Source organism: Myotis davidii, unplaced genomic scaffold, assembly GCF_000327345.1.
Source record: "Myotis davidii unplaced genomic scaffold, ASM32734v1 scaffold147, whole genome shotgun sequence".
In the NCBI taxonomy this organism is placed as follows: Eukaryota; Metazoa; Chordata; class Mammalia; order Chiroptera; family Vespertilionidae; genus Myotis; species Myotis davidii.
Genome location: NW_006383010.1, coordinates 526441 through 539263, shown reverse-complemented (window position 1 = coordinate 539263; position 12823 = coordinate 526441). Strand labels below are relative to the sequence as shown.

The 12823-nt window shown below is 42.8% G+C and overlaps 2 protein-coding genes across 3 annotated transcripts in view; one reads left to right on the top strand and one right to left on the bottom strand.

The window, feature by feature from the left end:
- The window catches only part of GOPC (golgi-associated PDZ and coiled-coil motif containing), a 29318-nt gene extending 24037 nt beyond the window's left edge, over positions 1-5281 (top strand). For both annotated transcript variants that reach the window (XM_015557825.1, XM_015557824.1), the window contains 2 exons: positions 1677-1857; positions 2263-5281. In XM_015557825.1, the coding sequence (XP_015413311.1) occupies positions 1677-1857; positions 2263-2393 (312 nt within the window). In that variant the 3' untranslated portion in view covers positions 2394-5281. The remainder of the gene's footprint in view (positions 1-1676; positions 1858-2262) is intronic.
- A 5653-nt stretch (positions 5282-10934) lies between these two features.
- DCBLD1 (discoidin, CUB and LCCL domain containing 1) overlaps positions 10935-12823 on the bottom strand; it is a 37393-nt gene continuing 35504 nt past the window's right edge. The window contains exon 15 of the mRNA XM_015557786.1: positions 10935-12821. Within this exon, the coding sequence (XP_015413272.1) occupies positions 12531-12821 (291 nt within the window). The 3' untranslated portion in view covers positions 10935-12530. The remainder of the gene's footprint in view (positions 12822-12823) is intronic.

The window sequence follows — 12823 nt, the reverse complement described above, 5'->3', positions numbered from 1 at the left end:
GGCTTCCAGTCCTGGGGCTGCCATCAGAACTACTATTCCCAGAATTCCTGGTGCTCCCCATGCTGGGAGCAACTGAGGGAGCCATGGACCCCCAAGCCTCCAGCTCTCCTGCTCTGCTTTCCGCTTGGGCACATGTGTATGCAGGTTAACCCACCATCTTTGTTGGGTTAATGTGCATATTCACCCTGATTGGCTGGTGAGTGTAGTGAAGGGATGGTCAATTTACATGTTTCTCTTTTATTATATAGGACTAGAGACCTGGTGCACAAGATTCGTGCATGGAAGAGGGGAAGGGTCCCTCAGCCCGGGAGCCCTCAGGGGATGTCCAGCTGCTGGCTTAGTGGGCCTACGCAGGCAGTCGGATATCCTTAGGCTGCCATGGAGGCGGGAGAGGCTCCTGCCGCCACCACCGCTGTGCTCGCCAGCTGTGAGCTCGGCTTCTGGGCTTCTGGCTGAGCAGCGCTCCCCCTGTGGGAGTGTACTGACCACCAGGGGGCAGCTCCTGTGTTGAGCATCTGCCCCCTGGTCGGCAGTGCACGTCATAGTGACCAGTCATTCCACCGTTTGGTCAATTTGCATATTACCCTTTTATTATATTGGACTATTATATAGGATAATTCTAATTTGGAATATTTTAACATAATATGTAATCTGTAATTTTTTTACTTGCACCTAAAGTTGTTACTAAAGAATAATTGTATCAGTATTATACATTTAGTGGAGTATGGTAGAAAGAGCAGGAATTTGGAGTCAAATTTCTACTTTTCTATTTTACTTGTTCATCATATTGGAAGTTACCTGCTTTCTCCAGGACGCTCAGGTTTTTCATTCATGTAGAAGAGACTACAACGGTGATATTCTGAGGACTAACGGATGTAACTTTGTACAGTAAATATGGTGATTACTGTTACTACTGACAGAATACCTTGTTAACACTGTGTCTGGTACTCAGTGAAAGTTAAGGTTCAAGACCTAGTCAGTAAGAAACAAAATCATTATGTAGAGGTTTGCTGAATTAGACAAGGAAAAGTTTGTGTGATGCCTTCAGGTATACCTTTAATATCTATTTAGATGGATTTGCTGAATTGCTATGTAAAGTACAAAATGGCAAAATGACTTAAACTGAATATTTGTTCCAGAATTCTATAAATTGCGTAGTTAAGCATCCTTTTTTTTAGATCTATAAGCAAAAATATTGTGATCAGTAGAAAGAACTACTATAATATTAAAAAGAATTTAGAGAGGATTCCTGGAGTTGGTCTGGACATGATGGCCTCAAAGCTCTCTTTTACCTCTTGAGATTCTAGACCAGGGATGGGCAAACTTTTTGACTTGAGGGCCACAATGGGTTCTTAAACTGGACCGGAGGGCCGGAACAAAAGCATGGATGGAGTGTTTGTGTGAACTAATATAAATTCAAAGTAAACATCATTACATAAAAGGGTAGGGTCTTTTTTTTTTTTTTTTTTTTTATTTTTATTCATTTCAAATGGGCCGAATCCGGCCCGCGAGCCTAGTTTGCCCACGACTGTTCTAGACTGTCATTTGTTGCCTTGAAAGGAAGCTGCATCTGAGGTCTGACTACTGTTCCTCATCTCTATCTACCACCCCAAAGAATTTAGAAATCCTTTTTTAATTACATAATTTGACTTCCTTATTTTTTTTCTCCATTTTAGAGAGGAGAGATTGAATTTGAAGTAGTTTATGTGGCTCCTGAAGTGGATTCTGATGATGAAAATGTAGAGTATGAAGATGAGAGTGGACATCGTTACCGTTTATACCTAGATGAATTAGAAGGAGGTAGTAATCCTGGTGCCACTTGCAAAGACACAAGCGGGGAAGTCAAAGTGTTACAAGGTAAAAATCTCTAATCTAAAAGTTATTATTAATAAAAATTAAAAATATAAAAGCCTCAGATGTTCTTCAGTAATTTATTTTTAAAATGTTTTTATTGATTTGAGAGAGGAAAAGAGGGAGAAAGAGGGAGAGAGAGAGAGAGAGAGAGAGACCCATCAGCTGCCTCCTGCATGACCCCTACTAGGGCTCGAGCTCACAGCCCAGGCATGTGCCCTGACTGGGAATCGAACTAGCAACCTTTTGGTGCGTGGGACGACACTCAATCCACTGAGCCACACCAGCCGGGCCAATAATACTTTTAATTACAGTGGGCATTCATTCCTTTGTTTTGGCTCAGTAGAATCACAAGACTTTTTTTTTTTTTTAAGACTAGAAAGTAACAGCATTTTTTCCTCTTTCTTTTAGGATTTAATAAGAAGTCAGTAACTGATGGACATGAAAATGGAGACCTGGGAACTTCGAGGGAAGCTCCGTTAGAAGACAGTGCTTCTAAATTAGATGATCTACACAGTCTGTATCAGAGAAAGTCTTGTTAAACTGACCATCCCCAGACAAGATTGTAAAATCAGACTGTTCGGAACTTGGGGCACTAGGGAAGATGGCGACAAAGACTATACAAGCTCAAGGGAGGCTGTTTGTTGCCCAAATGAAAGGCGGGTACCTCAGGGCTTCGTGTGAACAATTCTAAACGCCTGAATCCCTGATTCTGTGGTATATCATAACTGGCTATTGCATGTAAAGCAATTTTGATTTTCTTAAAAAATTGTAAAGCACCAAAGCATGTATTTCCCAAAGGGATATTACTAGGCTCTTAAGTACCAAATGAAGCACTACTGTTTTATTTGGTTCCTCTCCCACTTAGCAGAAGGGATAGTGCTAACCAGTATTTTATAAGAAATAGCCTTTAAATTCAAGAGAATAAATGAATTCATGTTATATATTCCAGAATGTCAAGTGTGGTGTTTCAAAAGACAGAACTTGACTCAATGAGTTGCAGAAATGTAGGCTGGACTTAATTGTTTTTTTAACTGAAAGAATGGCTTTGGGTTTTTTAAAATTTTATTTTGCATCCTGATATGTAAATCAGTTCTTGATGATCATTTATTGTGATGAGTTTGCTGTTCAGCTCTATGCAATGCAGTACAAAATGGGTTTCTTTAAGCAATCCTTATCAATCAGTGCTGCACCAAAATTGTTTCTGTAGTTATTGTACATTGTACTTTTCTGATTTTTCAAGAGATGCAGATAAGTGTAAATTCTTTGTTCCCAATTATGTTGATCTCTGTGCATGGTATTGAGCATTACGTTATTACTGTGTAGTCTAAAATGCTTTTTTTTTTCTGGGATCTACAAAAGACAGTTTTATACATTTTGAGTTGTTTATAAAGTGTGTCTTGCTGTGATAGTCCTGGCACTTACAAATACATTTTTCTGACAGTAAAAGCTCAAATTTATTACTATATCAACAAAATATATTGCATTCTAATAGCAGTTTTTCCTCAGAGTAACATTTCCTAGTCACCTAAAAAGCTGAGGCACTGGTAGGAAAGATAAGGTAAAGATGTTTTCATACAGTAATTGTTCTGGTAGGCTTTTCATATCAGTGTCTGTTTGACTAAAGAGCTTTTCAGATGCAAACTTCTGATGTGCTAGTGTTCTTATCCCAGGATTAAGCATAGAGTAGTGCTCTTTCATTTCCCGTTCTTGCAGCCACTGTACCTTGTTGGGGAAAGTGAAAATATTACTTTTAAAGAGGTGATAGTTTTGCCAGTATCACTGTTTCAAAGGATATACATTTAAGGGACTATTAAGTGTGGGGAAAAGCCTGCAAGGACCTTAGAGTATTATCAGTTCTTCATTTCTAATGTTCAGATGTTATGTGATATAACACATTTTCTTGTCTTTCTTAGATGCACTATATATATTTGTTCATAAGTAAATCTGTAAAATGTATATACTTTATTTGGTGGTTTTGCTATTTATAAATTTTATGTTTTAACTATTGTTCATTTATGGTTTGTTTTGGTGGTTTTATTCATCTGTATATCTCCATGTTAATTTGTAATAGAAATGCACTTCATAGTATATATTGTTACTGATATTAAAATACCTTGTAGGATAAAGATGCCTCTAAGCAAAAGCTAGTATTTAATTGTACAACTGAATAAGCAAGCTACATGTTACTGTTTGTTCCTGACATGCTAGGCTAGGCCTCTTAAAAGAAAACAAATGCTTTCTCCTTATGCATTCCCCCAACTGCAAACACATACCCCCATGCATGACTTGAGATCTGCACGCTGGAATTTAGCCAGTGTACTCATGTAGAAAATTTGCATTGTAGCAAGTCTGAAAATGTTTTTTTGTGTGTGACTCAAAACCATGTTGTTTTTATTTTTTTTAAAACAGAATGGGATGACTGGCATTTTTTCAGAGAATATCTATGACTGAATTCTTAGGAAATATTAGCTAAAACTTTATGACTTTCAAGCACTGTCTACTGAGTCTATGAAGAATTTTTTTAGGGCCTTCAGTTGGCCTATCTATAAAGGTGCTGTGTAATAGGATTGTGAGGGATGGTTATGATATAACTCCTTTCAAGGGCTGATGAACAGAATAAGAAAATTTCCAGGTAGTTTAAAATTTAAACTTGCATGGGTCAGTCCCCTTTTCGTTCCTGCTGCACCTTGGTTTGCACGGCTACTTGAGAGCACTGTCGCTCAGATGCTACTGTGAGCTTCCTGACATGTTTAGAAACTACCCAGTTAAAAGTTCATTTTGGATATAAGGTCTTTAAGAATTACAGACTTTTTCCAAAGGACTGAATGAGAAGCAGTTTTTTATTTTCACATGTATAGGAAAGAAACGCAGAATACTGAAGTTTCTGGGGCAAAACCAAACACAAGGAGAGAACTGGCATAATCAGTTGAAAGGAAAGGAAACACTGCACACTCAGAGTAGCTGAGAAAAACTTTTCAATACAGTGTGACGGTTGTGTGTGTACAGCTACATGTTAACCTCTAAATGCTCTTCTAAGTATCTGTTCTGAATATGTTGGCAAAACAGGTTATTCGACTTACTAAAATAGATTTAAGGGATGAAAATTTGTAAGTCTTGGTGATTATACTGAACAGTTGTCAAAAGTTAGCACGGTTTGTCTTGGTGCTGGGTTTTTTTCCCCCCACAGTGAACATATTTTGTTTTTCTGTTTAGAAACAAAATCTATTAATTCATGCCTAAGTTGCACATTCTTATAATTATAATTGACATCCTATTCCCCTTATCTGGTCTTCCACTTAGGCTCAGCCTCAGATCTATAAGATTTATGACAAATGTATTCTGTCTCATTAAGTTGAGTTTATTATTTTTTTAATAAGCCTGTAAATAAAGATGGCATCTTCTACATTAAAAATGGTATCAATCTCAATTTTTTAATGAATTTTGTTTCACATTAAATACTTTGGTTTGTTAATTATTTCTAGTAGTTTCTATTATTTGTACCAACAAGTCATAAAGTTCATGCAAGGCCTGAACTTAGTTACTGTGGTAGAACAATTTTTGGGGGTAGGAATTAACTCATCCGAGGAACTGTTTAATCCAGTGGTTCTCAACCTTGGCTGCATGAGGCCCAGAAATCAGGATTTTAAAAAGATTCCCAGGTGATTTTAATGTGCAGCCAAGGTTGAGAACCACTGGTTTAACCTGAGCTAGTTAAAAGCACATTGGTTGGCCTGGCTGGTGAGATTGACCTATGAACCAGGAGTGCACGGTTCAATTCCTGGTCACGGCACATGCTTGGCTTGCAGGCTTGATCCCCTCTGGGGGTGTGCGGGAGGCAGCCAGTCAATGATTCTTTCTCATCATTGATGTTTCTAGCCTCTCCCTCTCTCTTCCTCTCTGAAATTAATAAAAATATATTTAAAAACAAAACAAAAAACAAGTTTGGTTGGAAGACACTGCTGGAGCAACTGTAGGGCCGGCTTCTGTTGGAACTTAGCAGATGGCAAAAACTAGTCTCCTTGGGTTGGTTTCGTATTACAAAAATTGATAGCTATTGTCATCTGTGAGGATAACACTGATAATAATTAGAAAATCAATCCTACTAGGTAGTGTGAATCTCTGGTGTTAACCTATGTCGCCATCTTCGGTTCTCCCTCTGTATTCTCATTGTTAATCAACATTCTATTTTATGTGGGATGACAATTTTTTTTTTTTAACTAAAAGGTATAAATGACTGTGTGGGTGCTAAGTGTTTGATAATAAATCTTTTCCAGGTGTATTGTGAAAGCTGTGATCACTGCTGTGGCAGCCTGAGAAAGCATCTGTCATCCCCAGGAGGGCACATGCGGACAAGGCCCGCCCAGCTGCTGCGCTCTGAAATCTATTGCTGCTTCTCAACCACTGATCTTGAGAGGGAGTTTATGGCTTCATGACTTTGGCTTGACTCCCTGACAGCCTTGCCAGACTCCCTTAGCATTACAATAAAGTTCAAGTTGTTTTCACCCAGGCTTCCTGCCTCCTTTCATTCACCTGGGGCCAGGCCTGCCTGAGATCTGGTTGCCTCCCAGCCTCCGACCAACCCCAGCTCCCTCCTGATCTTTCCTCACCAGAATTGCCCCTATTTAATCCTTGACATGGCTGAGCCCTTCTTGGCCTTGGTGTCTGCTTTTTGAAGGACCCAGACTAACAGTGGACCAGGGTGAGAGCTGAGGAAACAGTTTAATAGGAGATTAGGAAGTGGCTCATCTCCCACCTGGAGGGGAGAGAGGATGACGTCCTGGTCTGTACCTAGGATACATGCATTGCTTGGGACAGGTCGTGGCCCAGTTACCGAATAGTTCACAGAGGGTGTGTAGAGAAGAGTTAACAGGCCTGAACCTGTTACCCTTACAAAGACCTGTTCGCAAGGTCGCCTTCGGCTAATGTCCAGCAATGAGAATTTTAGGAGTGTTTCCCCCATTGCTTAGCTGATAAGAGTTATTTACTGTGTCTGAGATGTTTGTACAAACAATAGGGTTTATGTTGAACACTTGTTTTCCTTCTGGGAATCTGAGATTTTGGAGATGTGCCAGCAGAGTGCACCTATGTGACTGAGCCCCATAAGAACCCTGCCTCCCACGCCCAGGCTCAGGCCAGCTTCCCTGACGGCTGTCCTTTGTACATGTCACAGGTCATTGCGGGAGGAGTTAAGCTCATCCTGTGCGATTACGGGGACAAGACTCTGCTTGGGCCTGGCTTCCTCTGTTTTCTTCATGTACCTTTTCCTTGGGCTGATTCTGTTTGATGTTCTCTAATAAGTCACACTTGTGAGGGCACTTCTATGCTTAGTCCTATGGGTTTTTCTAGCAAATGACTCAATCTGAGGATGGTCTTGGACACTCCAGACACAAGTGGTAACTGGGGCAAATGTCCTCATGGAGAGGAATTCTCTAGAAGTTCAGTGACACATGCATTTGCTAACATGGGGAGAACAATGCCTACAAGAATAGCAATGTTGGTTGGTTACTGCTGGGTTGTGTTGACCTGAAGAAAGATAATGAGACTAAGGGTTGTTAACAAGCTGTTAGTGCTGAAATAGGAGAGCCAGCGGACCTCTGGGAAGCTTACAAGGAGGCCCGGGTTGAAACAGCTGAGCTTTAGGCTGGCCATCTCATTGTTATGGCCCTGGTAGAGAAAACCTTGGGGGCATGGTGCCATGGGGACATCTGGATGGATACCCCTGAGGACGCTGACTCTGCAGTGCCTACACTCTTGGTCTTACAGAAGCACCCCCACCTCTTCCCTAATGAGTCACCTCTGTTAGGCTGGAAGGTGTTAGAGATGCTGCTACCCAACCCCCACCTGTACCCACTACTTTTGGCTGCAAGGTTTATAGCCAGGATTAAATTATAGCAAAACCTGGCTGTGGATGTGCAAGGGAGAAGACTGGACACCCACAATGTAAGTGTTGGTATATTCTGGCAGGGGTTGAGCAAACGTTACTGGGATTGGATTTTGAGAGAGCTTGATCAAGGACTAAAATCTCCAATTAAAAGAAAAAATTCAAGTTGATAAAAATAATCCAGCAACAAGTTGTGTATAAGGAACACACCTAAAACATAAAGACACCGTTTGAAAGTAAAGAACCAAGATGACAGCGTAGGTAAACACCTGTACTCACCGCTTCCCATAACCACATCAAAATTACAACTAAAACACAGATCAACCATCATTCAGAACCACCTGAAAGCTGGCTGAATGAAAATCCTACAACTAGAGAAGTAAAGAAGAAAGCACACTGAGACTGGTAGGACGTGCAAAGGCGCAGAATGGGCGGGTCAGGCATCCCTGTGGGCTGTTTTTCAAATCAGGAGGGAGAGCATCTCTCTGTGGAGGCCGCCAGAGAGGAGCAAAGGGTCCCAGTCCCATACCAGACCCATAGCCCAGGGTCTCAGAGCTGGGAAGAGAAGTCCCCACGACCATAGGCTGTAAAAGCCAGCGAGGATTGTGGCTGAGTGACTAGGAGGTGGCTGGAATCCCAGGTATTCCTCTTCAAGGGCCCACATACAAACTTACATGGTCTGGCTTCCTCTGAGCTCCAGGACTGGGGGACTCAAACACATACAGCATTGGGGCAGGAACTTGGGGCAGCTTTCTCCAAGACCGGGGAGCGTGCAGGGGTCATTGTTTCTGTGCTGGGACCTTCCATTTCTCGGGGCTGACTGGCAGCCATATCAGCATGGCCCACAGTTTGCTCCACCCTGGGGATTCCTTGAGACTCTGCCCCATCCAATTTGCAGCCCCATCCAAGCTGTTTGCAGCAGCTTTTCCATATGAATGGCCTGTTCTGGCTCAGGCTTCAGAGCTAAAATTTCTCAAACAAGCTGCAGCTGGTGACAGCATGCCCCAAACCTATCAATAAAAGCCCCAAGACCCGGCACTAGCACCAGCCTGCCTTGCTTCACACCTGGGCCTCATCTGGGCACTTCCAAGCCCAATACAAATAGCAAATAGCAGCCCTCTGCAGATCCCTCTGTAGCACCTGTGAGGTGGCCCCAGCCAGTGGTTAACTTTGTACCATCCTGGAGGCCCTAGAGCCAGTGTACCTGGTGAACAGCCTCAGACCATGCCAGATTACAACTGTGCACATCCATAAGTGGCAAACTCAAGAGGCAGACTCAGTGAGCACCAAAGCTCCACCAAAACAAGTCCTGCTCCATAGGGGTGTCTCCTGCACAGCAGTTCTCCCACTGTAGTCACAGCTGGTCCTCACAGCCAATTGACCTAGAGGTCAACTCCTCCCAGTGATGCCAACAGCAATTAAGGTTCAACTACAAGACTGTGCACACAGGGGTGCACCTAGAGTGCCCAGCTTTGGGTTCAATTCCCAGTCAGGGCACATACCTAGATTGAGGATTTGGTCTGGGAGCATACAGGGGGCAACAGATGAATGATTCTTTCACATCAATGTTTCTCTCTCTCCCTTCATCTCTCTTTAAAATCAATAAAACATACCCTCAGGTGAGGATAAAAAAAATCTGGCTTGTAAATAGGAAGGTAGATTAATGAACTATAAGAAGGAAAATTAGATATACAAAATGTAAAACAGACAAAAACTTGAATTCTATGGCTTTGGAAGGTAAAATTTGCAATTTGGTAAAGTGACAGTAGGGGGCGGCAGATTCCAAATGTAATATTTCTGTCTATTAGAGCTGAAAGGCTTTATGAAGATTATCAAATATAATACTCTGTCCTCATATGCAATACATGTGTTCAAATGTTTACTTGTGGCTTCATGTGTCACACACATGTTCAGTAGAAAAAAAATACTCCATTATGAGGATGAATAAGCTGAGGACTAGAAAATTTATATTATTTGTGGAGGGTCACAGGTAGTGTCAGAGCAAGGACTCAAATCCCACTCTTGATTCTACTTTTTTAAAAAATATATTTTTATTGATTTCAGAGAGGAAGGGAGAGGGAGCGAGAGATAGAAACACCAATGATGAAAGAGAATCATTGATCGGCTGCCCCCTGCACATACCACACTGGGGATCAAGCCCACAACCCGGGGGTGTGCCCTGACCAGGAATCAAACCATGACCTACTGGGTCATAGGTAGACAGACACTCAACCACTGAGCCATGCCAGCTGGGCTTGATTCTATTTTAATTGGCCACTTTCAAAGAGGAAAAGAGGAAATATAGATGAAATTGTCAGCTTTTCAATCTTTTTCCTCAATACTTATATTTCTTTTTTCTTAAATGACACAAGATTTGATGAAACCTAGGATTGATTCAGTTTTGATTTTCAGAAATGAAGGTTATGGTTGAGCTGGGTTTAAACTGCACTAGAAATAATTTTTCTGTAGTTGAGTGTTAGAATGCCAGAACTGAAGTTACAGTGTAGGTTCTTAGGTCCTGGAGACTATAGCATTCCAATCCCTCCAACCCTACACACACACACACACACACACACGACCTCTTCCTGTGTACACACAGCCCCCATATTCTTTAGGAAGCAAAGCTGCAACAAGGATATTGGTGACGTCAGAGGAAGGTGTAAATCTCACTAGGGGCCTCCCTAGGGTTATCCTTGCCATTGTTTAAGGCGGTTTTACTTCCACCTGGGGCTGTAACAAATGGGTTGTGAGCTTCTGAGGCAGAAAAATAGGAGAACTAAAGAAAAATTAAAAATGGATTTTTTTCAGGGGGAAAAGACAAAAACTGCCAGCTCCTGGTAAACTAATCATGAACCAGTAGAGAAAAAGCATGTACAAAATGAGAAATAAGGGAGAAAAGCCTCCCTCTTTTCCCACTGTAAACCTTTCCCACTCCTTGCTGCCTTGGAGCCTCTCTCTGCCAAAATGCAAGTGATGTGGCTGATTCCACTGCGGTAGCAGGCAAGCTCTTGCCTGGCCTCTGCTTGTGCTAATCTGGTCATCTTCATTGATTCCCACAACTCGCCCTGCCTTCAGCTATTGTGTGGCCGATCAGAGTTTGGAACCAAGACCCATCTGCCCCCAAGCCCATGCTTCTTGCACTGTCCCACTTGTCTGTTTTGGGAGCCTGAGCCACAAGCAGACACCAATGAGAGGCATAGGCCTTTGATTTGGCGTAGTTTATTATATTAGTATCCATATAAAACCATGTGAATTCCACAAAGTATCCCATTTATGCTCCAAAATAACCAACAGATAGTCTGTGACATTCCAGCACCCTCGCTATTATAATATTTATATTTTTCACAGAAAGTTATAATCATACAAGTAAGATTATAATGCATTATTTAGAGAAAGGATTTTTTGGGGTCCACATATTCTGTAAAAACAAACAAACATATTTTCCTCTTTGGCAAAAGAGGTGAAATCCCCCACAGTGATCTCACGAAGCAAACTCAAATAAAAGCCACTGGAGATGAGGTACAGCTGAGGTCTGGGCTCATGGGGAATTAGACACATACTCCGGAAAAGTGTTCCTTACAAAATCAGTTCAGTTCCCAACAACCTCAGCATAAAAGAGGTCTACTTAGATTCGGCCTCGGTCACTTCGGTAAGAACACACAGAGTACAATGTGCTCTTTCTGGGAAAGAGAAAAAAGGCACGGAGAGTGTGGGCGTCTGACCTCAGCAATATTTTTACTCTGAGGTACAACAGCGCCCGGCACAGTGATTCAGACTGGAATTGCTGTGCCACCTTCATTTCGTTGGGAGAGCCCACCCTCTGGGTTGCTGCTAGTCTCAGCATTTGGCTTTGCAGGTAGTTTGTAAAGGTGGATGTGCATGTGAAAGCCAGCCTCTGCCAGATCTGACCTGAGGAAGAAGCAAAGTGTGATGAAGGCCAGTTCCTCTGGGATGCAGGCCTCTGGGGCAGGGCAGGGAGGTCCCCTGCAGGCAGAGGCCTGCCCAGTGCCGGCCCAGACCCGCCACTGCACATCCCCACCTGAACCGGAATCTAAAGGACCAGCAGTTGCTGAGGTGGTTGTATGTGTGTGTGTGTGTTTAATCTACAATCATAATTGTTAACAACCACCCTGGTGTGCTTTTCATGCTTCAAGTAATTTAATTCCTTCCAGGAGAAGAATGCTAACAATGCTTTTAGTTCTAGTTATCAAAGGAAAGGAAATGAGACACAATAACAAGATTAAGTTTAAACAGACCCGCTGCTAACACAGTATCAGAGGGAATATCTTTAAAAAGTGAACACAGTATTATATACGTTTTTGCAACAGCTGCATTCTCCCGCTTAACCTCTGCGCACAACTCAAATCCGATAAAGCGAACTTAAGTTACTTTCACTCTTGTTAAATACAACTCTGTACAGACTGCACATTGCACACCAGAGCAGCTCAATATCACAGTTAGAGACATGAAAATGCCGTCTAAACATTTTCATGTCTAACAAAAATTTTTCTAGCCTAACAAAACCCAACAGACACGCGCCCAAAGGGTCAGAACAAAACCAACTGCACAACTTTGTAAACAGTATGAGGGGTGGTCGCTGGGACGCCACCGCAGGATCCTATTAAATCACACACACACAATCACACCTACACTCACACTCACGCCTACCCTCACACACACACTCACACACACTCACAATCACATACACTCACACACACACCTCCCTTCCTCCAGCGCCGCGCACAGCCCCGTGCTCAGTACCACAGCAGGCTTTTCACATTGTGTTCACTTGTGTTCACAGCAGAGCGGTCACGGCCGTCTGGTTGAGGGGTTTGAGGCAGTCTCGGGGCGCTGAGTAAGCATCATGCGTGGGGGGCTGGCAGTCGGGCTGTGCACACTCCGCGGATAAGCAGCCCCCGGCTTTGGGCTGATCGTAGCCGGGGTCGGGGCCGGTGAGCACCGGGCTCTGTGGACTTTGATAGCCCGGGTTCGCGGCGCCCTCCCCGGCGGCGGGGGCTGCGGAGAAGTTGCCAGAAGACAGAGAGTGCTTGTGCGTGGGCACGCGGTAGCCGCCCTGCAGAAGGTGTG